This window comes from Pezoporus wallicus, unplaced genomic scaffold (assembly GCF_028554395.1).
Source record: "Pezoporus wallicus isolate ANWC-B61680 ecotype Strahan unplaced genomic scaffold, APGP_CSIRO_Pwel_v1 contig_14143, whole genome shotgun sequence".
NCBI classification, from domain to species: domain Eukaryota; kingdom Metazoa; phylum Chordata; class Aves; order Psittaciformes; family Psittacidae; genus Pezoporus; species Pezoporus wallicus.
The window spans coordinates 1-23,034 of record NW_026636436.1 but is presented as its reverse complement, the minus strand read 5'-3'; the positions used below and the strand labels follow the sequence as shown (position 1 = coordinate 23,034).

Below are 23,034 nucleotides of genomic sequence, written 5' to 3'. Positions count from 1 at the left end.
CTATATATAGGGGGCTATGGGGGGGCATATAGGGGTATGTGGGTGCACCTTATAGGGGGCTATGGGGGGGACCTATGGGGGGGCATATAGGGGTATGTGGGTGCGCCCTATAGGGGGCTATGGGGGGACTGTGGGGGTCTGTGGGGTGGGGACGCTATAGGGGGCTATGGGGGGCCATATAGGGGTATGTGGGTGCGCCCCATAGGGGGCTATGGGGGGGACCTATAGGGGGCTATGGGGGGGACCTATAGGGGGCTATGGGGAGGGTCCTGTAGGGGGCTATGGGGGGGCATATAGGGGTATGTAAGTGGTGTCTATGGGGGGCTATGGGGGGGGACCTATAGGGGGCTATGGGGGGCCTATAGGGCTCTGTGGGGTAGGGGGCTATGGGGGGTTTATAGGGGGCTATGGGGTGGAGGGCCTATAGGGGTGTATGGGGGGGACCTATAGGGGGCTATGGGGGGCTGTAGGGGTCTGTGGGGTAGGGGGCTATAGGGTGGAGGGCCTATAGGGTGGATCTCTAGGGGTATATGGGGGGTATAGGGGGCTATGGGGTGGAGGGCCTATGGGGGGGGGGTGTATGGGAGGGGTGGGACCCATAGACTTGGGGGGCACCCATGGAGGAGGCTGCAGTGGCCCTATAGGGGTCTATGGGGGGGCTATAGGGGTCTATGGGGGGGCTATAGGGGTTCTATGGGGGGCTATAGGGGTCTATGGGGGGGCCTATAGGGGTCTATGGGGGGCTATAGGGGTCTATGGGGAGCTATAGGGGTCTATGGGGGGGCTATAGGGGTCTATGGGGGGGTATAGGGGTCTATGGGGGCTATAGGCGTCAATGGGGAGCTATAGGGGTTCTATGGGGGGCTATAGGGGTCTATGGGGGGGCTATAGGGGTCTATGGGGAGCTATAGGGGTCTATGGGGGGGCTATAGGGGTCTATGGGGAGCTATAGGGGTCTATGGGGGGCCTATAGGGGTCTATGGGGGGGCTATAGGGGTCTATGGGGCGGCTATAAGGGTTTAGGGGGGGGCTATAGGGGTCTATGGGGAGCTATAGGGGTCTATGGGGGGGCTATAGGGGTCTATGGGGAGCTATAGGGGTCTATGGGGGGCTATAGGGGTCTATGGGGGGGCTATAGGGGTCTATGGGGGGCTATAGGGGTCTATTGGGGGTTATAGGGGTCTATGGGGGGCTATAGGGGTCTATGGGGGGGCTATGGGGTGTTTGGGGGGGCTATAGGGGTCTATGGGGGGCTATGGGGGGTCTATGGGGGGTCTATGGGGGGCTATAGGGGTCTATGGGGGGTCTATGGGGGGGCTATGGGGGTTCTATAGGGGTCTATGGGGGGCTATGGGGGTTCTATAGGGGTCTATGGGGGGCTATAAGGGTTATGGGGGGGCTATAGGGGTCTGTATGGGGGGGCTATGGGGGGCTATGGGGGGCTATAGGGGTCTATGGGGGGCTATGGGGGGTCTATAGGGGTCTATGGGGGGGCTATAGGGGTCTATGGGGGGCTATAGGGGTCTATGGGGGGCTATAGGGGTCTATGGGGGGGCTATAGGGGTCTATGGGGGGGCTATAGGGGTCAATGGGGAGCTATAGGGGTCTATGGGGGGGCTATAGGGGTCAATGGGGGGGCTATAGGGGTTCTATGGGGGGCTATAGGGGTCTATGGGGGAGCTATAGGGGTTCTATGGGGGGCTATAGGGGTCTATGGGGCGGCTATAAGGGTTTAGGGGGGGGCTATAGGGGTCTATGGGGGGGCTATAGGGGTCAATGGGGGGGCTATAGGGGTTCTATGGGGGGCTATAGGGGTCTATGGGGAGCTATAGGGGTCTATGGGGGGGCTATAGGGATCAATGGGGGGGCTATAGGGGTTCTATGGGGGGCTATAGGGGTCTATGGGGGGCATCCCTATAGGGGTCTATGGGGGGCCTTCCTATAGGGGTCTATGGGGGGGGGTGGTCTATAGGGGTTGGGGTCCCATAGAGTTGGAGAGCACCCATAGGGGTTGGGGGGCACCCATAGGGGTTGGGGGGCACCCATAGCTTATGGGGAGCACCCCTAGAGTTGGGGGGACCCATGGGTGTTGGAGGGCACCCATGGATTGGGGGGGCACCCATAGGGGTTGGGGGGCACCCATAGTTTATGGGGAGCACCCATAGGGATTGGAATGGACCCATGAGTTGTGGGGCACCCATAGGGGTTGGGGGGGCACCCATAGCTTATGGGGAGCACCCATGGGTTGGGGGGCACCCATAGGGGTTGGGGGGCACCAATAGGTTATGGGGCAGGACCCAGAGCTTATGGGGGGGACATAGGGGTCGGGGGGCACCCATGGGTGCTGAAGGGCACCCATTGATGTGGGGGGAGCACAGGAGTTTATTGGGGTACAGGGGGGTGATGGGGGCACCCATAGGGTTTGGGGGCACCCATAGGGGTTGGGGGGACCCATAGGTTGTGGGAGCACCCATAGGGTCATGGGGGCACCCATAGGGGTTGGGGGCACCCATAGGGTCATGGGGGCACCCATAGGGATTGGGGGCACCCATAGGGGGTTGGGGGCACCCATAGGATCATGGGGGCACCCATAGGGGTTGGGGGCACCCATAGGGGTTGGGGGCACCCATAGGGGGTTGGGGGCACCCATAGGATCATGGGGGCACCCATAGGGGTTGGGGGCACCCATAGGGGTTGGGGGCACCCATAGGGGGTTGGGGGCACCCATAGGGGTTGGGGGCACCCATGGGTGGGGGGGGGGGGTGTCCATGGGGTGCCCCAGGTCAGTAGTAGAGCTCTCGATCCCACCAGCCTATGGGGAGAAACAAGAGAGGTGAGGGGTCTATGGGCGCCCTATAGCACCCTATGGCACCCTATAGCATCCTATGGGCATCTATAGCACCCTATGGGCGTCCTATGGCACCCTATGGGCATCTATAGCACCCTGTGGCGCCCTATAGCACCCTATGGCGCCCTATAGCACTCTATGGGCATCTATAGCACCCTATGGGCGTCCTATGGCACCCTATGGGCATCTATAGCACCCTGTGGGCATCTATAGCACCCTATGGGCACCTATAGCACCCTATGGGCACCCTATAGCACCCTATGGGCATCTATAGCACCCTATGGGCATCTATAGCACCCTATGGGCACCCTATAGCACCCTATGGGCATCTATAGCACCCTATGGGCACCCTATAGCACCCTATGGGCATCTATAGCACCCTATGGGCATCTATAGCACCCTATGGGCACCCTATAGCACCCTATGGGCATCTATAGCACCCTGTGGGCATCTATAGCACCCTATGGGCACCCTATAGCACCCTATGGGCAAACTATGGTATCCCATGACACCCTATGGCACCCCATTGGCACCCCCCAAGCATGTATAGCAGCAGCTATAGCACCCTATGGGCACCTATAGCACCCTATGGGCACCCTATAGCACCCTATGGGCACCTATAGCACCCTATGGGCACCCTATAGCACCCTATAGACAAGCTGTGGTCTCCCATAACACCCTATGGCACCCCATTGGCACCCCACAAACACATAGAACAGCACCTATAGCACCCTATAGCCTCTTATAGCACCCTATAGCACTCTTTAGCCTCCTACAGCACCCTATGGGCCCCTATAGCACCCTATAGCCCCTATAACCCCCTATACCCCCTTATAGCACCTTATAGCACCTTATCGACCCCATAGCACCCTATAGCACCGTATAGCCCCTATAGCCTCTTACAGCACCCTATAACCCCTATAGCTCCTTATAGCACCCTATCGGCCCCTATAGCACCCTATAGCTCCTTATAGCCCCCTATAGCAGCCCATAGCCCCCCATAGCCCCCCATAGCCCCCTATAGCCCCCTATTGCACCCTATAACCCCTATAGCACCCCATAGCCCCCTATAGCACCCCATAGCCCCCATAGCACCCCATAGCCCCCTATAGCCTCCCATAGCACCCCATAGCCCCCATAGCCCCCATACCCCCCCATAGCACCCCATAGCGCCCCATAGCACCCCATAGCTCACCATAGCCCCCCATAGCACCCCATAGCACCCCATAGCTCACCATAGCCCCCCATAGCCCCCTATAGCCCCCCATAGCACCCCATAGCACCCCATAGCCCCCCATAGCCCCCCATAGCGCCCCATAGCACCCATAGCCACCCATAGCCCCCCATAGCACCCATAGCACCCATAGCCCCCCATAGCACCCCATAGCACCCATAGCCCCCCATAGCGCCCCATAGCACCCATAGCCCCCCATAGCGCCCCATAGCACCCATAGCACCCATAGCCCCCCATAGCACCCATAGCACCCCATAGCGCCCCATAGCGCCCCATAGCGCCCCATAGCACTCACTGCCCGGGTGCCGGCGCACCCCCAGCTTGCGGATCTCGTCGTAGACCAGGATGAGGAGCCCATAGGGCATCGGGACGAGCCACCATTGGAAGCTGGGCAGGGACCGGGGGGTCAATGGGGGCTATGGGGCGATGGGGGGCAAGGGGGGCTATGGGGCAATGGGGGTAATGGGGGGTCAATGGGGACTCAATGGATGTCGATATCAATGGGGGGGTAGTGGGTATCAATAGGGTCGATGGGGAGTCAATGGGGGTCAATGATGTCAATGGGGGTCAATGGGTATCAATGGGGGGGCAGTGGGTATCAGGGTCGATGGGTATCAATGGGGGTCAATGATGTCAATGGGGGTCAATGGGTATCAATGGGGGGGCAGTGGGTATCAATAGGGTCGATGGGGAGTCAATGGGGGTCAATGATGTCGATGGGGGTCAATGGGTATCAATAGGGTCGATGGGGGTCAATGATGTCGATGGGGGTCAATGGGTATCAATAGGGTCGATGGGTATCAATGGGGGTCAGTGATGTCAATGGGGGTCAATGGGTATCAATAGGGTCGATGGGGAGTCAATGGGGGTCAATGATGTCGATGGGGGTCAATGGGTATCAATAGGGTCGATGGGGAGTCAATGGGGGTCAATGATGTCGATGGGGGTCAATGGGTATCAATAGGGTCGATGGGGAGTCAATGGGGGTCAATGATGTCGATGGGATGTAGATGGGTGTCAATGATGTCAATGGGTATCAATGGGGGTCAATGAGGTCAATGGGGGTCAATGATGTCAATGGGGGTCAATGGGTATCAATAGGGTCAATGGGGAGCCAATGGGGGTCAATGATGTCGATGGGGGTCAGTGGGTCTCAGTGAGTGTCAATGGGGTCAATGGGTCTCAATGGGAGTCAGTGGGTCTCAATGGGGTCAATGGGTGCCTATGAGTGTCAGTGGGTCTCAATGGGTCTCAGTGGGTCTGAATGGGTGCCTATGAGTGTCCATGGGTGCTGTGGGTCTCAATGAGTCTCAATGTGTGTCAGTGGGGTCAATGGATCTCAGTGGGTGTCAATGGGTCTCAGTGGGTCTCAATGGGTCTCAATGAGTCTCAATGGGTCTCAATGGGTCTCAATGAGTGTCAATGGGTGTCAGTGGGGTCAATGGATCTCAGTGGGTGTCAATGGGTCTCAGTGGGTCTCAATGGGTCTCAATGGGTCTCAATGGGTCTCAATGAGTGTCAGTGGGTGTCAGTGGGGTCAATGGATCTCAGTGGGTCTCAATGGGTCTCAGTGAGTGTCAATGGGTGCTGTGGGTCTCAGTGGGTCTCAGTGGGTGCTGTGGGTCTCAGTGGGTCTCAATGGGTCTCAATGGGTCTCAGTGGGTCTCAGTGGGTGCTGTGGGTCTCAGTGGGTCTCAGTGGGTCTCAATGGGTCTCAATGGGTCTCTGTGGGTCTCAGTGGGTCTCAATGGGTCTCAATGGGTCTCAGTGAGTGTCAATGGGTGCTGTGGGTCTCAGTGGGTCTCAGTGGGTGCTGTGGGTCTCAGTGGGTCTCAATGGGTCTCAGTGGGTCTCAGTGGGTGCTGTGGGTCTCAGTGGGTCTCAGTGGGTCTCAATGGGTCTCAATGGGTCTCTGTGGGTCTCAGTGGGTCTCAATGGGTCTCAATGGGTCTCAGTGGGTCTCAGTGGGTCTCAATGGGTCTCAATGGGTCTCAGTGGGTGCTGTGCATCTCAGTGGGGCTCAATGGGTCTCAGTGGGTCTCAATGGGTCTCAGTGGGTGCTGTGGGTCTCAGTGGGTCTCAATGGGTCTCAATGGGTCTCAGTGGGTCTCAATGGGTCTCAGTGGGTCTCAATGGGTCTCAGTGGGTCTCAATGGGTCTCAATGGGTCTCAGTGGGTCTCAGTGGGTCTCAATGGGCGCTGTGCTCACCGGATGGGCATGAAGTTGAAGACGTTGGGCATCCCGGGGCAGTAGCACAGGAAGCAGCCAATGGAAACCTGGAACACGATGGCCAGCACCAGGATGCGGTTCCTGCGGGACACGGCGCCCATAGACCCCATAGACTTCTATAGACCCCATAGATCCCATAGATCCCATAGACTTCTATAGACCCCATAGGCCCCATAGACCCCATAGACTTCTATAGAGCCCTATAGAACCCATAGACCCCATAGACTTCTATAGACCCCATAGGCCCCATAGACCCCATAGACTTCTATAGAGCCCTATAGATAGACCCCATAGACCCATAGACCCCATAGACTTCTATAGAGCCCTATAGACCCATAGACCCCATAGACTTCTATAGAGCCCTATAGACCCCATAGACCCCATAGACTTCTATAGAGCCCTATAGACCCCATAGACCCCATAGACTTCTATAGAGCCCTATAGAACCCATAGACCCCATAGACTTCTATAGAGCCCTATAGACCCCATAGACCCCATAGACTTCTATAGAGCCCTATAGACCCCATAGACCCCATAGACTTCTATAGAGCCCTATAGACCCCATAGACTTCTATAGACCCCATAGATAGACCCCATAGACTTCTATAGAGCCCTATAGACCCCATAGACCCCATAGACTTCTATAGAGCCCTATAGACCCCATAGACCCCTATAGATACCTATAGAGCTCTCTAGACTCCATAGACCCCTTTAGCCAAACAGACACCTATAGACCCCTGTAGAGCCCTATAGACCCCATAGACCCCATAGACTTCTATAGAGCCCTATAGACCCTATAGACCCCATAGACTTCTATAGAGCCCTATAGACCCCATAGACCCTATAGACCCCATAGACCCCATAGACTCTATAGAGCCCTATAGACCCCATAGACTCCATAGACTCCATAGACCCCATAGAGCCCCATAGAGCCCTATAGACCCCATAGACCCCATAGACTTCTATAGAGCCCTATAGACCCCATAGACTTCTATAGAGCCCTATAGACCCCATAGACCCCATAGACTTCTATAGAGCCCTATAGACCCCATAGACCCCATAGACTTCTATAGAGCCCTATAGACCCCATAGACTTCTATAGAGCCCTATAGAGCCCTATAGACCCCATAGACCCATATAAACCCTTATTGACCCTATAGATCCCTATAGACCCCTATAGACATGTATAGACCCCATAGACCCCTATAGACCCCAATAGCCCCATATAGACCCCATAGACCCATATAAACCCCTATAGCCCGCTGTAGACCCCTATAGACCCCAGAGACTCCTATAGACCCCTATAGCCCCCTGTAGACACCTATAGACCCCTATAGCCCACTATAGACACCTATAGACCCATATAGACACCTATAGAACCCATAGACCCCTATAGACATCTATAGGCCCCATAGACCCTTGTAGACACCTATAGCCCCATATAGACCCCATAGACCCCATAGACCCGTATAGATACCTATAGACCTCTCTAGACTCCGTAGACCCCTGTAGCCAAACAGACACCTATAGACCACTGTAGAGCCCTATAGACCCCATAGACCCCCTATAGCCTCTATAGACCTCTATAGACCCCTAGACCCCCCTATAGCCTCTATAGACCCCCCTATAGCCTCTATAGACCCCCCTATAGCCTCTATAGACCTCTACACCCCCTATAGACCCATAGCTCCCCCTATAGCCTCTATAGACCCATAGACCCCCTATCACCTCTATAGACCTCTATAGACCCATAGACCCCCCTGTAGCCTCTATAGATCTCTATAGACCTATAGACACCCCTATAGCCTCTATAGACCCATAGACCCCCCTATAGCCTCTATAGATCTCTACACCCCCTATAGACCCATAGATCCTCCTATAGCCTCTATAGACCCATAGACCCCCCTATCACCTCTATAGACCTCTATAGACCCATAGACCCCCCTATAGCCTCTATAGACCCATAGACCCCCCTATAGCCTCTATAGAGCCCCCTACACCCCCTATAGACCCATAGATCCCCTATAGCCTCTATAGACCCATAGACCCCCTATAGCCTCTATAGACCCATAGACCCCCCTATAGCCTCTATAGACCCATAGACCCCCCTATAGTCTCTATAGACCCATAGACCCCCCTATAGCCGCTATAGACCCATAGACCCCCCTATAGCCTCTATAGATCTCTACACCCCCTATAGACCCATAGATCCTCCTATAGCCTCTATAGACCCATAGACCCCCCTATAGCCTCTATAGACCCATAGATCCCCCTATAGCCTCTATAGAGCCCCCTACACCCCCTATAGACCCATAGATCCCCCTATAGCCTCTATAGACCCATAGATCCCCCTATAGCCTCTATAGACCCATAGACCCCCTTATCGACTCTATAGACCTCTACACCCCCTATAGATCCCTCGAGCACTCCATAGCCCCCATAGCCCCCCCCCCCCCCCAACCCGCCCCATAGCCCGCCCCATAGCGCCCCATAGGCACCGGAAGAGCCCCTGTTGGAAGAGCGAGAGGCGACGGGTCTTGCGGATGAGCACGTCGGCGATCTGACACATCTCGATGCTGATGAAGAACACGGTGTAGCACGTGTACTGCTGGTACCGGCGCTGCTCGAACGTCTATGGGGAGATGGGGGTCACTGGGGGGCGCTATGGGGCGCTATGGGGCGCTAGAGGGGTCTATTGGGGTCTATCGAGGTCTATTGGGGTCTATCGAGGTCTATTGGGTTCTATCGAGGTCTATTGGGTTCTGTTGGGTTCTATCGGGGTGGTTCGGTAGAGATCTACCGAACGAGATCTAACGTCTATGGGGAGATGTGGGTCACGGGGGGGCGCTATGGGGCGCTATGGGGCGCTATGGGGCACTAGAGGGGTCTATTGGGGTCTATCGAGGTCTATTGGGTTCTATCGAGGTCTATTGGGTTCTGTTGGGTTCTATCGGGGTGGTTCGGTAGAGATCTACCGAACGAGATCTAACGTCTATGGGGAGATGTGGGTCACTTGGGGGGCGCTATGGGGCGCTATGGGGCGCTAGAGGGGTCTATTGGGGTCTATTGGGGTCTATCGAGGTCTATTGGGTTCTGTTGGGTTCTATCGGAGCGGTTCGGTAGGGATCTACAGGGCTCTATAGGGGGTGGTTCTATGGGGCTCTATAGGGCAGGTCTATAGGGGTCTATAGGGCAGGTCTATGGGGCTCTATAGGGCAGGTCTATGGGGCTCTATAGGGCTTGGTTCTATAGGGTTCTATGGAGCCCAAGAGGGGATGTGGCCAATGTCGATGCTGATGAAGAACACGGTGTAGCACGGGTACTGCTGGTACCGGCGCTGCTCGAACGTCTATGGGGAGATGGGGGTCACTGGGGGGCGCTATGGGGCGCTATGGGGCGCTAGAGGGGTCTATTGGGGTCTATTGGGGTCTATTGGGGTCTATCGAGGTCTATTGGGTTCTGTTGGGTTCTATCGGGGTGGTTCGGTAGAGATCTACCGAACGAGATCTAACGTCTATGGGGAGATGGGGGTCACTTGGGGGGCGCTATGGGGCGCTATGGGGCGCTAGAGGGGTCTATTGGGGTCTATTGGGGTCTATCGAGGTCTATTGGGTTCTGTTGGGTTCTATCGGAGCGGTTCGGTAGGGATCTACAGGGATCTATAGGGGGTAGTTCTATGGGGCTCTATAGGGCAGGTCTATAGGGGTCTATAGGGCAGGTCTATGGGGCTCTATAGGGCAGGTCTATGGGGCTCTATAGGGCTTGGTTCTATAGGGTTCTATGGAGCCCAAGAGGGGATGTGGCCAATGTCGATGCTGATGAAGAACACGGTGTAGCACGTGTACTGCTGGTACCGGCGCTGCTCGAACGTCTATGGGGAGATGGGGGTCACTGGGGGGCGCTATGGGGCGCTATGGGGCGCTAGAGGGGTCTATTGGGGTCTATTGGGGTCTATTGGGGTCTATCGAGGTCTATTGGGTTCTGTTGGGTTCTATCGGGGTGGTTCGGTAGAGATCTACCGAACGAGATCTAACGTCTATGGGGAGATGTGGGTCACGGGGGGGCGCTATGGGGCGCTATGGGGCGCTAGAGGGGTCTATTGGGGTCTATTGGGGTCTATCGAGGTCTATTGGGTTCTGTTGGGTTCTATCGGAGCGGTTCGGTAGGGATCTACAGGGATCTATAGGGGGTGGTTCTATGGGGCTCTATAGGGCAGGTCTATAGGGGTCTATAGGGCAGGTCTATGGGGCTCTATAGGGCAGGTCTATGGGGCTCTATAGGGCTTGGTTCTATAGGGTTCTATGGAGCCCAAGAGGGGATGTGGCCAATGTCGATGCTGATGAAGAACACGGTGTAGCACGGGTACTGCTGGTACCGGCACTGCTCGAACGTCTATGGGGAGATGGGGGTCACTGGGGGGCGCTATGGGGCGCTATGGGGCACTAGAGGGGTCTATTGGGGTCTATCGAGGTCTATTGGGTTCTATCGGGGTGGTTCGGTAGGGATCTACCGAACGAGTTCTAACGTCTATGGGGAGATGGGGGTCACTTGGGGGGCGCTATGGGGCGCTATGGGGCGCTATGGGGCGCTAGAGGGGTCTATTGGGGTCTATCGAGGTCTATTGGGGTCTATCGAGGTCTATTGGGTTCTATTGGGTTCTATCGGGGTGGTTCGGTAGAGATCTACCGAACGAGATCTAACGTCTATGGGGAGATGGGGGTCACTTGGGGGGCGCTATGGGGCGCTATGGGGCGCTAGAGGGGTCTATTGGGGTCTATCGAGGTCTATTGGGTTCTATCGAGGTCTATTGGGTTCTGTTGGGTTCTATCGGGGTGGTTCGGTAGGGATCTACCGAACGAGTTCTAACGTCTATGGGGAGATGGGGGTCACTTGGGGGGCGCTATGGGGCGCTATGGGGCGCTATGGGGCACTAGAGGGGTCTATTGGGGTCTATCGGGTTCTATTGGGGTCTATCGAGGTCTATTGGGTTCTGTTGGGTTCTATCGGGGTGGTTCGGTAGAGATCTACCGAACGAGATCTAACGTCTATGGGGAGATGGGGGTCACTTGGGGGGCGCTATGGGGCTCTATGGGGCGCTAGAGGGGTCTATTGGGGTCTATCGAGGTCTATTGGGTTCTATCGAGGTCTATTGGGTTCTATTGGGTTCTATCGGGGCGGTTCGGTAGGGATCTACAGGGATCTATAGGGGGTGGTTCTATGGGGCTCTATAGGGCAGGTCTATAGGGTTCTATAGGGCAGGTCTATAGGGGTCTATAGGGCTTGGTTCCATAGGGTTCTATAGGGCAGGTCTATAGGGGTCTATAGGGCTTGGTTCTATAGGGTTCTATAGGGCTCTATAGGGCATGGTTCCATAGGGTTCTATAGGGCAGGTCTATAGGGTTCTATAGGGCTTGGTTCCATAGGGGTCTATAGGGCAGGTCTATAGGGCTCTATATGGCTTGGTTCCATAGGGGTCTATAGGGCAGGTCTATAGGGCTCTATAGGGCTTGGTTCCATAGGGTTCTATAGGGCAGGTCTATAGGGGTCTATAGGGCTTGGTTCTATAGGGTTCTATAGGGCTCTATAGGGCATGGTTCCATAGGGTTCTATAGGGCAGGTCTATAGGGTTCTATAGGGCTTGGTTCCATAGGGGTCTATAGGGCAGGTCTATAGGGCTCTATATGGCTTGGTTCCATAGGGGTCTATAGGGCAGGTCTATAGGGCTCTATAGGGCTTGGTTCCATAGGGTTCTATAGGGCAGGTCTATAGGGCTCTATAGGGCTTGGTTCTATAGGGTTCTATAGGGCTCTATAGGGCTTGGTTCCATAGGGTTCTATAGGGCAGGTCTATAGGGCTCTATAGGGCAGGTCTATAGGGTTCTATAGGGCAGGTCTATAGGGCTCTATAGGGCTTGGTTCCATAGGGGTCTATAGGGCTCTATAGGGCTTGGTTCCATAGGGGTCTATAGGGCAGGTCTATAGGGCTCTATAGGGCTTGGTTCCATAGGGTTCTATAGGGCAGGTCTATAGGGCTCTATAGGGCTCTATAGGGCAGGTCTATAGGGCTCTATAGGGCTTGGTTCCATAGGGTTCTATAGGGCAGGTCTATAGGGCTCTATAGGGCATGGTTCCATAGGGTTCTATAGGGCAGGTCTATAGGGCTCTATAGGGCATGGTTCCATAGGGTTCTATAGGACAGGTCTATAGGGCTCTATAGGGCTTGGTTCTATAGGGGTCTATAGGGCAGGTCTATAGGGCTCTATAGGGCTCTATAGGGCTTGGTTCTATAGGGTTCTATAGGGCAGGTCTATAGGGTTCTATAGGGCTCTATAGGGCTTGGTTCCATAGGGTTCTATAGGGCAGGTCTATAGGGCTCTATAGGGCTTGGTTCTATAGGGTTCTATAGGGCAGGTCTATAGGGCTCTATAGGGCATGGTTCCATAGGGTTCTATAGGACAGGTCTATAGGGCTCTATAGGGCTGGGTTCTATAGGGCTCTATAGGGCTTGGTTCCATAGGGGTCTATAGGGCAGGTCTATAGGGCTCTATAGGGCTCTATAGGGCTTGGTTCTATAGGGTTCTATAGGGCAGGTCTATAGGGCTCTATAGGGCTTGGTTCCATAGGGGTCTATAGGGCAGGTCTATAGGGCTCTATAGGGCTCTATAGGGCTTGGTTCTATAGGGTTCTATAGGGCAGGTCTATAGGGCAGGTCTATAGGGCTCTATAGGGCTTGGTTCTATAGGGTTCTATAGGGCAGGTCTATAGGGTTCTGTAGGGGTTGGTTCTGTAGGGTTCTATATGGGGGTTCCATAGGGGGCGGTTCTATGGGGTCCTATAGGGGAGCTTTATAGGGGGGTCCATCAGGTTCTATAGGGGGGCTGTTCCATAGGGCTCTATAGGGGGTTCCCTGTGGGTCTGCCCCATAGGGCTCTATAGGGGGTTCCCCATGGGTCTGCCCCATATGTCTCCATAGGTTTCTCTATGGGTCTGCCCCATAGGGGTTTCTCTCTAGGGTTCTCTATGGGTCTGCCCCATAGGGTTCCATAGGGGTTTCTCTATAGGGGTTTCTCTATGGGTCTGCCCCATATTGGTTCTCTCTATGGGTCTGCCCCATAGTGTTCCATAGGGGTTTCTCTATAGGGGTTCTCTATGGGTCTGCCCCATAGGCACCCATTGCTGGCCCCTTAGGGTTCCATAGGGGTTTCTCTATGGGTCTGCCCCATAGGGGTTTCTCTATGGGGGTTCTCTATGGGTCTGCCCCATAGGGGTTTCTCTATGGGGGTTCTCCATGGGTCTGCCCCATAGGCACCCATTGCTGGCCCCATAGGGTTCTATAGGGGTTTCTCTATGGGTCTGCCCCATAGGGTTCCATAGGGGTTTCTCTATGGGTCTGCCCCATAGGGTTCCATAGGGTCTCTCTATGGGTCTGCCCCATAGGGGTTCTCCATGGGTCTGCCCCATAGGGTTCCATAGGGTTTCTCTATGGGTCTGCCCCATAGGGTTCCATAGGGTTCTCTATGGGTCTGCCCCATAGGCACCCATTGCTGGCCCCATAGTGTTCCATAGGGTTTCTCTATAGGGTCTCTCTATGGGTCTGCCCCATAGGGTTCCATAGGGTTTCTCTATGGGTCTGCCCCATAGGGTTCCATAGGGTTCTCTATGGGTCTGCCCCATAGGCACCCATTGCTGGCCCCATAGTGTTCCATAGGGTTTCTCTATGGGGTTTCTCTATGGGTCTGCCCCATATTGGTTCTCCATGGGTCTGCCCCATAGGCACCCATTGCTGGCCCCATAGTGTTCCATAGGGTTTCTCTATAGGGTCTCTCTATGGGTCTGCCCCATAGGGTTCCATAGGGGTTTCTCTATGGGTCTGCCCCATAGGGTTCCATAGGGTTTCTCTATGGGGTCTCTCTATGGGTCTGCCCCATAGGCACCCATTGCTGGCCCCATAGTGTTCCATAGGGTTTCTCTATAGGGTCTCTCTATGGGTCTGCCCCATAGGGTTCCATAGGGTTTCTCTATGGGTCTGCCCCATCGGGTTCCATAGGGGTTTCTCTATGGGTCTGCCCCATAGGGTTCCATAGGGTTCTCTATGGGTCTGCCCCATAGGCACCCATTGCTGGCCCCATAGTGTTCCATAGGGTTTCTCTATAGGGTCTCTCTATGGGTCTGCCCCATAGTGTTCCATAGGGTTTCTCTATGGGGTCTCTCTATGGGTCTGCCCCATAGGCACCCATTGCTGGCCCCATAGGGTTCCATAGGGGTTCTCTATGGGTCTGCCCCATAGGGTTCTATAGGGGTTTCTCTATGGGGTCTCTCTATGGGTCTGCCCCATAGGGTTCCATAGGGTTTCTCTATGGGGTCTCTCTATGGGTCTGCCCCATAGGCACCCATTGCTGGCCCCATAGGGTTCCATAGGGGTTCTCTATGGGTCTGCCCCATAGGGGTTCTCTATGGGTCTGCCCCATAGGCACCCATTGCTGGCCCCATAGGGTTCCATAGGGGTTCTCTATGGGTCTGCCCCATAGGGGTTCTCTATGGGTCTGCCCCATAGGGTTCCATAGGGTTCTCTATGGGTCTGCCCCATAGGCACCCATTGCTGGCCCCATAGTGTTCCATAGGGTTTCTCTATAGGGTCTCTCTATGGGTCTGCCCCATAGGGTTCCATAGGGTTTCTCTATGGGTCTGCCCCATAGGGTTCCATAGGGGTTTCTCTATGGGTCTGCCCCATAGGGTTCCATAGGGTTCTCTATGGGTCTGCCCCATAGGCACCCATTGCTGGCCCCATAGGGTTCCATAGGGGTTTCTCTATGGGTCTGCCCCATAGGGGTTTCTCTATAGGGTTCTCCATGGGTCTGCCCCATAGGCACCCATTGCTGGCCCCATAGTGTTCCATAGGGTTTCTCTATAGGGTCTCTCTATGGGTCTGCCCCATAGGGTTCCATAGGGTTCTCTATGGGTCTGCCCCATAGGCACCCATTGCTGGCCCCATAGTGTTCCATAGGGTTTCTCTATGGGGTTTCTCTATGGGTCTGCCCCATATTGGTTCTCCATGGGTCTGCCCCATAGGCACCCATTGCTGGCCCCATAGTGTTCCATAGGGTTTCTCTATGGGGTCTCTCTATGGGTCTGCCCCATAGGGTTCCATAGGGTTTCTCTATGGGTCTGCCCCATAGGGTTCCATAGGGTTCTCTATGGGTCTGCCCCATAGGCACCCATTGCTGGCCCCATAGTGTTCCATAGGGTTTCTCTATAGGGTCTCTCTATGGGTCTGCCCCATAGGGTTCCATAGGGTTTCTCTATGGGGTCTCTCTATGGGTCTGCCCCATAGGCACCCATTGCTGGCCCCATAGTGTTCCATAGGGTTTCTCTATGGGGTCTCTCTATGGGTCTGCCCCATAGGGTTCCATAGGGTTTCTCTATGGGGTCTCTCTATGGGTCTGCCCCATAGGCACCCATTGCTTGCCCCATAGTGTTCCATAGGGTTTCTCTATAGGGTCTCTCTATGGGTCTGCCCCATAGGGTTCTATAGGGGTTTCTCTCTAGGGTTCTCTATGGGTCTGCCCCATAGGGGGTCTCTATGGGGTCTCTCTATGGGTCTGCCCCATAGGGTTCCATAGGGTTTCTCTATGGGGTCTCTCTATGGGTCTGCCCCATAGGCACCCATTGCTGGCCCCATAGGGTTCCATAGGGGTTCTCTATGGGTCTGCCCCATAGGCACCCATTGCTGGCCCCATAGGGTTCCATAGGGTTTCTCTATGGGTCTGCCCCATAGGGTTCCATAGGGTTTCTCTATGGGGTCTCTCTATGGGTCTGCCCCATAGGCACCCATTGCTGGCCCCATAGGGTTCCATAGGGGTCTCTCTATGGGTCTGCCCCATAGGGTTTCTCTATGGGTCTGCCCCATAGTGTTCCATAGGGTTTCTCTATGGGGTCTCTCTATGGGTCTGCCCCATAGGCACCCATTGCTGGCCCCATAGGGTTCCATAGGGTTCTCTATGGGTCTGCCCCATAGGCACCCATTGCTGGCCCCATAGTGTTCCATAGGGTTTCTCTATGGGTCTGCCCCATAGGGTTCTATAGGGGTTTCTCTATGGGTCTGCCCCATAGGGTTCTATAGGGGTTTCTCTATGGGGTTTCTCTATGGGTCTGCCCCATAGGGGTTCTCTATGGGGTCTCTCTATGGGTCTGCCCCATAGGGGTTCTCTATGGGGTTTCTCTATGGGTCTGCCCCATAGGCACCCATTGCTGGCCCCATAGTGTTCCATAGGGGTTTCTCTCTAGGGTTCTCTATGGGTCTGCCCCATAGGGTTCCATAGGGTTTCTCTATGGGGTCTCTCTATGGGTCTGCCCCATAGGCACCCATTGCTGGCCCCATAGTGTTCCATAGGGTTTCTCTATGGGGTCTCTCTATGGGTCTGCCCCATAGGCACCCATTGCTGGCCGTAGCTGTCCTGCAGCTCCTGGTTGTGGGGATCCTCCCAGCGCGGGCGGAGGCCGAGGCAGAGCAGCGGCTCCCACCCCTCCTGCGCCATCGCCACGAAGTAATCGGTGAAACCCGCGAAGGATTGGATGGCGCCTGCGGGGGGCGGGGCCCAGGGCTCAGTGGGGCGGGGACAGAGATCAGTGGGGCAGGATCCATAGATCAGTGGGGCAGGGACCCATGGATCAGTGGGGCAGGGATCAGTGGGGCGGGGACAGAGATCAGTGGGGCAGAGATCAGTGGGGCGGGGACCCAGACATCAGTGGGGCGGGACCCAGAGATCAGTGGGGCAGGGACACAGAGATCAGTGGGGCAGGGATCAGTGGGGCAGGACCCATAGATCAGTGGGGCAGGGACACAGAGATCAGTGGGGCAGGGATCAGTGGGGCAGGACCCATAGATCAGTGGGGCAGGGACACAGAGATCAGTGGGGCAGGGATCAGTGGGGCAGGACCCATAGATCAGTGGGGCAGAGATCAGTGTTGCAGGACCCAGAGATCAGTGGGGCAGAGATCAGTGGGGCAGGACCCAGAGATCAGTGGGGCAGAGATCAGTGGGGCGGGGACACAGAGATCAGTGGGGCAGAGATCAGTGAGGCAGAGACACAGAGATCAGTGGGGCAGAGATCAGTGGGGCGGGGACAGAGATCAGTGGGAAGGGATCAGTGGGGCGGGGATCAGTGGGGCGGGGACAGAGATCAGTGGGGCAGAGATCAGTGGGGCGGGGACCCAGACATCAGTGGGGCGGGACCCAGAGATCAGTGGGGCAGGGACACAGAGATCAGTGGGGCAGGGATCAGTGGGGCAGGGATCAGTGGGGCAGAGATCAGTGGGGCAGAGATCAGTGGGGCGGGGACACAGAGATCAGTGGGGCAGAGATCAGTGGGGCAGGGACCCATGGATCAGTGGGGCAGAGATCAGTGGGGCAGGGATCAGTGGGGCAGAGATCAGTGGGGCAGGGACCCATGGATCAGTGGGGCAGAGACACAGAGATCAGTGGGGCAGAGATCAGTGGGGGAGGGACCCATGGATCAGTGGGGCAGAGATCAGTGGGGCAGGGACCCATAGATCAGTGGGGCAGGTACACATGGATCAGTGGGGAAGAGATCAGTGGGGCAGGGACCCAGAGATCAGTGGGGCAGAGATCAGTGGGGCGGGACGCAGAGATCAGTGGGGCAGAGATCAGTGGGGTGGGACGCAGAGATCAGTGGGGCAGAGATCAGTGGGGCAGGGACCCAGAGATCAGTGAGACGCATGGACACCTGTATCAGTAGAGCGGCGCCAGAGAGCGGGGGGGCAGGGATCAGTGGGGCGGGGACACAGAGATCAGTGGGGAGGGACCCATGGATCAGTGGGGCAGGGATCAGTGGGGCAGAGATCAGTGGGGCAGGGACACAGAGATCAGTGGGGCAGGATCCATAGATCAGTGGGGCAGGATCCATAGATCAGTGGGGCAGTTATCAGTGGGGTGGGACGCAGCGCTCAGTGGGGCTGAGATCTGTGGGGGAGGGACCCATTGATCAGTGGGGCGGGACACAGAGATCAGTGGGGCGGGACCCATAGATCAGTGGGGCAGAGATCAGTGGGGCAGGGACACAGAGATCAGTGGGGAGGGACCCATGGATCAGTGGGGCAGGGATCAGTGGGGCAGAGATCAGTGGGGGAGGGACCCATTGATCAGTGGGGCGGGACACAGAGATCAGTGGGGCGGGACCCATAGATCAGTGGGGCAGAGATCAGTGGGGCAGGGACACAGAGATCAGTGGGGAGGGACCCATGGATCAGTGGGGCAGGGATCAGTGGGGCAGGGACCCATGGATCAATGGGACAGAGATCAGTGGGGCAGGGACACAGAGATCAGTGGGGCAGAGATCAGTGGGGGAGGGACCCAGGGGTCAGTGGGGCAGAGAACAGTGGGGCGGGGACCCATGGATCAGTGGGGCGGGGATCCAGAGATCAGTGGGGCAGGGACACATAGAGCCAAGGACCCATGGATCAGTGGGGCAGGGACCCATAGATCAGTGGGGCAGGGACCCATGGATCAGTGGGGCAGAGATCAGTGGGGCAGGGACCCAGAGATCAGTGGGGCAGAGATCAGTGGGGCAGGATCCATAGATCAGTGGGGCAGAGATCAGTGGGGTGGGACACAGAGATCAGTGGGGCAGAGATCAGTGGGGCAGGATCCATAGATCAGTGGGGCAGAGATCAGTGGGGTGGGACACAGAGATCAGTGGGGCAGAGATCAGTGGGGCAGGATCCATAGATCAGTGGGGCAGAGATCAGTGGGGCAGGGACCCAGAGATCAGTGGGGAGGGATCAGTGGGGCAGGGACACAGAGATCAGTGGGGCAGGATCCATAGATCAGTGGGGCAGAGATCAGTGGGGCGGGGACACAGAGATCAGTGGGGAGGGATCAGTGGGGCAGGGACACAGAGATCAGTGGGGCAGAGATCAGTGGGGCAGGGACACATGGATCAGTGGGGTAGGACCCAGGGATCAGTGGGGCGGGACCCAGGGATCAGTGGGGCGGGGACAGAGATCAGTGGGGCAGAGATCAGTGGGGCAGGGACCCATGGATCAGTGGGGCAGAGATCAGTGGGGCAGGGATCAGTGGGGCAGAGATCAGTGGGGCAGGGACCCATGGATCAGTGGGGCAGAGACACAGAGATCAGTGGGGCAGAGATCAGTGGGGGAGGGACCCAGGGGTCAGTGGGGCAGAGATCAGTGGGGCAGGGACCCATAGATCAGTGGGGCAGGTACACATGGATCAGTGGGGAAGAGATCAGTGGGGCAGGGACCCAGAGATCAGTGGGGCAGAGATCAGTGGGGCGGGACGCAGAGATCAGTGGGGCAGAGATCAGTGGGGTGGGACGCAGAGATCAGTGGGGCAGAGATCAGTGGGGCAGGGACCCAGAGATCAGTGGGGCAGGGATCAGTGGGGCAGAGATCAGTGGGGCAGGGATCAGTGGGGCGGGGACACAGAGATCAGTGGGGAGGGACCCATGGATCAGGGGGCAGGGATCAGTGGGGCAGAGATCAGTGGGGCAGGGACACAGAGATCAGTGGGGCAGGATCCATAGATCAGTGGGGCAGGATCCATAGATCAGTGGGGCAGAGATCAGTGGGGTGGGACGCAGAGATCAGTGGGGCAGGGACCCAGAGATCAGTGGGGCAGGGATCAGTGGGGCAGAGATCAGTGGGGCAGGGACACAGAGATCAGTGGGGCAGGGACACAGAGATCAGTGGGGCAGGGACACAGAGATCAGTGGGGCAGGGACCCATAGATCAGTGGGGCAGGGACACAGAGATCAGTGGGGCAGGGACACAGGGGTCAGTGGGGCAGGGACACAGGGGTCAGTGGGGAGGGACCCATGGATCAGTGGGGCAGGGATCAGTGGGGCAGAGATCAGTGGGGCAGGGACACAGAGATCAGTGGGGCAGGGACACAGGGGTCAGTGGGGAGGGACCCATGGATCAGTGGGGCAGGGATCAGTGGGGCAGAGATCAGTGGGGCAGGGACACATAGAGCCAAGGACCCATGGATCAGTGGGGCAGGATCCATAGATCAGTGGGGCAGGATCCATAGATCAGTGGGGCAGAGATCAGTGGGGGAGGGACCCATTGATCAGTGGGGCGGGACACAGAGATCAGTGGGGCAGGATCCATAGATCAGTGGGGCAGGATCCATAGATCAGTGGGGCAGGGATCAGTGGGGCAGGGACCCAGAGATCAGTGGGGCAGGGACACAGAGATCAGTGGGGCAGAGATCAGTGGGGGAGGGACCCAGGGGTCAGTGGGGCAGAGAACAGTGGGGCGGGGACCCATGGATCAGTGGGGCGGGGATCCAGAGATCAGTGGGGCAGGGACCCATGGATCAGTGGGGCAGAGATCAGTGGGGCAGGGACCCAGAGATCAGTGGGGCAGAGATCAGTGGGGCAGGATCCATAGATCAGTGGGGCAGAGATCAGTGGGGTGGGACACAGAGATCAGTGGGGCAGAGATCAGTGGGGCAGGATCCATAGATCAGTGGGGCAGAGATCAGTGGGGTGGGACACAGAGATCAGTGGGGCAGAGATCAGTGGGGCAGGATCCATAGATCAGTGGGGCAGAGATCAGTGGGGTGGGACCCAGAGATCAGTGGGGCAGAGATCAGTTGGGCAGGATCCATAGATCAGTGGGGCAGAGATCAGTGGGGCAGGGACCCAGAGATCAGTGGGGCAGAGATCAGTGGGGCAGGGACCCAGAGATCAGTGGGGCAGAGATCAGTGGGGTGGGACACAGAGATCAGTGGGGCAGAGATCAGTGGGGCAGGATCCATAGATCAGTGGGGCAGAGATCAGTGGGGCAGGGACCCAGAGATCAGTGGGGCAGAGATCAGTGGGGCAGGATCCATAGATCAGTGGGGCAGAGATCAGTGGGGCAGGGACCCAGAGATCAGTGGGGCAGAGATCAGTGGGGCGGGGACCCATCGATCAATGGGGCAGAGGTCAGTGACACATACCCCCCCCCCCACCCATGGGTGCCCCCCCCCCCCCCCCCCCATAGGTGCTCCCCCCCCCATGGGTGTCCCCCCCCCCCCCCTATGGGTGCCCCCCCCCCCCCCCCCCCCCCCCCCCCCCCCCCCCCCCCCCCCCCCCCCCCCCCCCCCCCCTCCCCACCCCCCCCCCCCCCCCCCCCCCCCCCCCCCCCCCCTCCCCCCCCCCCCCCCCCCCCCCGCCCCCCCCCCCCCACCCCCCCCCCCCCCCCCCCCCCCCGCCCCCCCCCCCCCCCCCCCCCCCCCCCCCCCCCCCCCCCCCCCCCCCCCCGTGCCCCCCCCCCCCCCCCCCTCAGCCCCCCCCCCCCCCATGGGCGCCCCCCCCCCCCCCCCCCCCCCCCCCCCCCCCCCCCCCCCCCCCCCCCCCCCCCCCCCCCCCCCCCCCCCCCCCCCCCCCCCCCCCCCCCCCCCCCCCCCCCCCCCCCCCCCCCCCCCCCCCCCCCCCCCCCCCCCCCCCCCCCCCCCCCCCCCCCCCCCCCCCCCCCCCCCCCCCCCCCCCCCCCCCCCCCCCCCCCCCCCCCCCCCCCCCCCCCCCCCCCCCATGGGTGCCCCCCCCCCCCCCCCCCCCCCCCCCCCCCCCCCCCCCCCCCCCACCCCCCCCCCCCCCCCCCCCCGGTGGCCCCCCCCCCCCAATTCCCCCCCCCCGCCCCCATGGGTGCCCCCCCCCCCCCCCCCCCCCCCCCCCCCCCCCCCCCCCCCCCCCCCCCAAGGTGCATGATGTCGCTCTCGGCCCTCTCATAGGCCAAGGACACGGAGGGGAACTGTGGGGCAGGAAGGGGGCGCTCGGGGACCCACACATCCGTGGGGCAGCCCCATGGATCCTATGGGGTACCCAGTTCCTATGGGGTAGCCCAATGGAGAAGCTCAATGGATGGAGTCAATGGGGGTGACCCATATATCTATAGGGCAGCCCCATGGTTCCTATGGGGTAGCCCAATGGAGAAGCTCAATGGATGGATGGAGTCAATGGGGGTGACCCATATGTCTATAGGGCAGCCCCATGGTTCCTATGGGGTACCCAGTTCCTATGGGGTAGCCCAATGGAGAAGCTCAATGGATGGATGGAGTCAATGGGGGTGACCCATATGTCTATAGGGCAGCCCCATGGTTCCTATGGGGTAGCCCAATGGAGAAGCTCAATGGATGGATGGAGTCAATGGGGGTGACCCATATGTCTATAGGGCAGCCCCATGGATCCTATGGGGTACCCCAATGGAGAAGCTCAATGGATGGATGGAGTCAATGGGGGTGACCCATATATCTATAGGGCAGCCCCATGGATCCTATGGGGTACCCAGTTCCTATGGGGTAGCCCAATGGAGAAGCTCAATGGATGGATGGAGTCAATGGGGGTGACCCATATATCTATAGGGCAGCCCCATGGATCCTATGGGGTAGCCCAATGGAGAAGCTCAATGGATGGATGGAGTCAATGGGGGTGACCCATATATCTATAGGGCAGCCCCATGGATCCTATGGGGTACCCAGTTCCTATGGGGTAGCCCAATGGAGATGGTTCCTAGCTCAATGGATGGATGGAGTCAATGGGGGTGACCCATATATCTATAGGGCAGCCCCATGGATCCTATGGGGTACCCCAATGGAGAAGCTCAATGGATGGAGTCAATGGAGGTGACCCATATATCTATAGGGCAGCCCCATGGATCCTATGGGGTACCCCAATGGAGAAGCTCAATGGATGGATGG

At 57.8% G+C, this 23,034-nt stretch overlaps 1 protein-coding gene across 1 annotated transcript; it reads right to left on the bottom strand.

Moving 5' to 3' along the window:
- Positions 1-2,783: 2,783 nt before the first annotated feature.
- On the bottom strand, positions 2,784-16,890 carry LOC130594432 (potassium-transporting ATPase alpha chain 1-like; the record flags this gene model as incomplete). Its single annotated transcript, XM_057400312.1, has 5 exons — positions 2,784-2,812; positions 4,378-4,469; positions 6,292-6,393; positions 8,811-8,944; positions 16,745-16,890. Coding segments are annotated over 5 exons (503 nt in total), but the record flags the coding sequence as incomplete, so codon positions are not given.
- Positions 16,891-23,034: the final 6,144 nt, after the last annotated feature.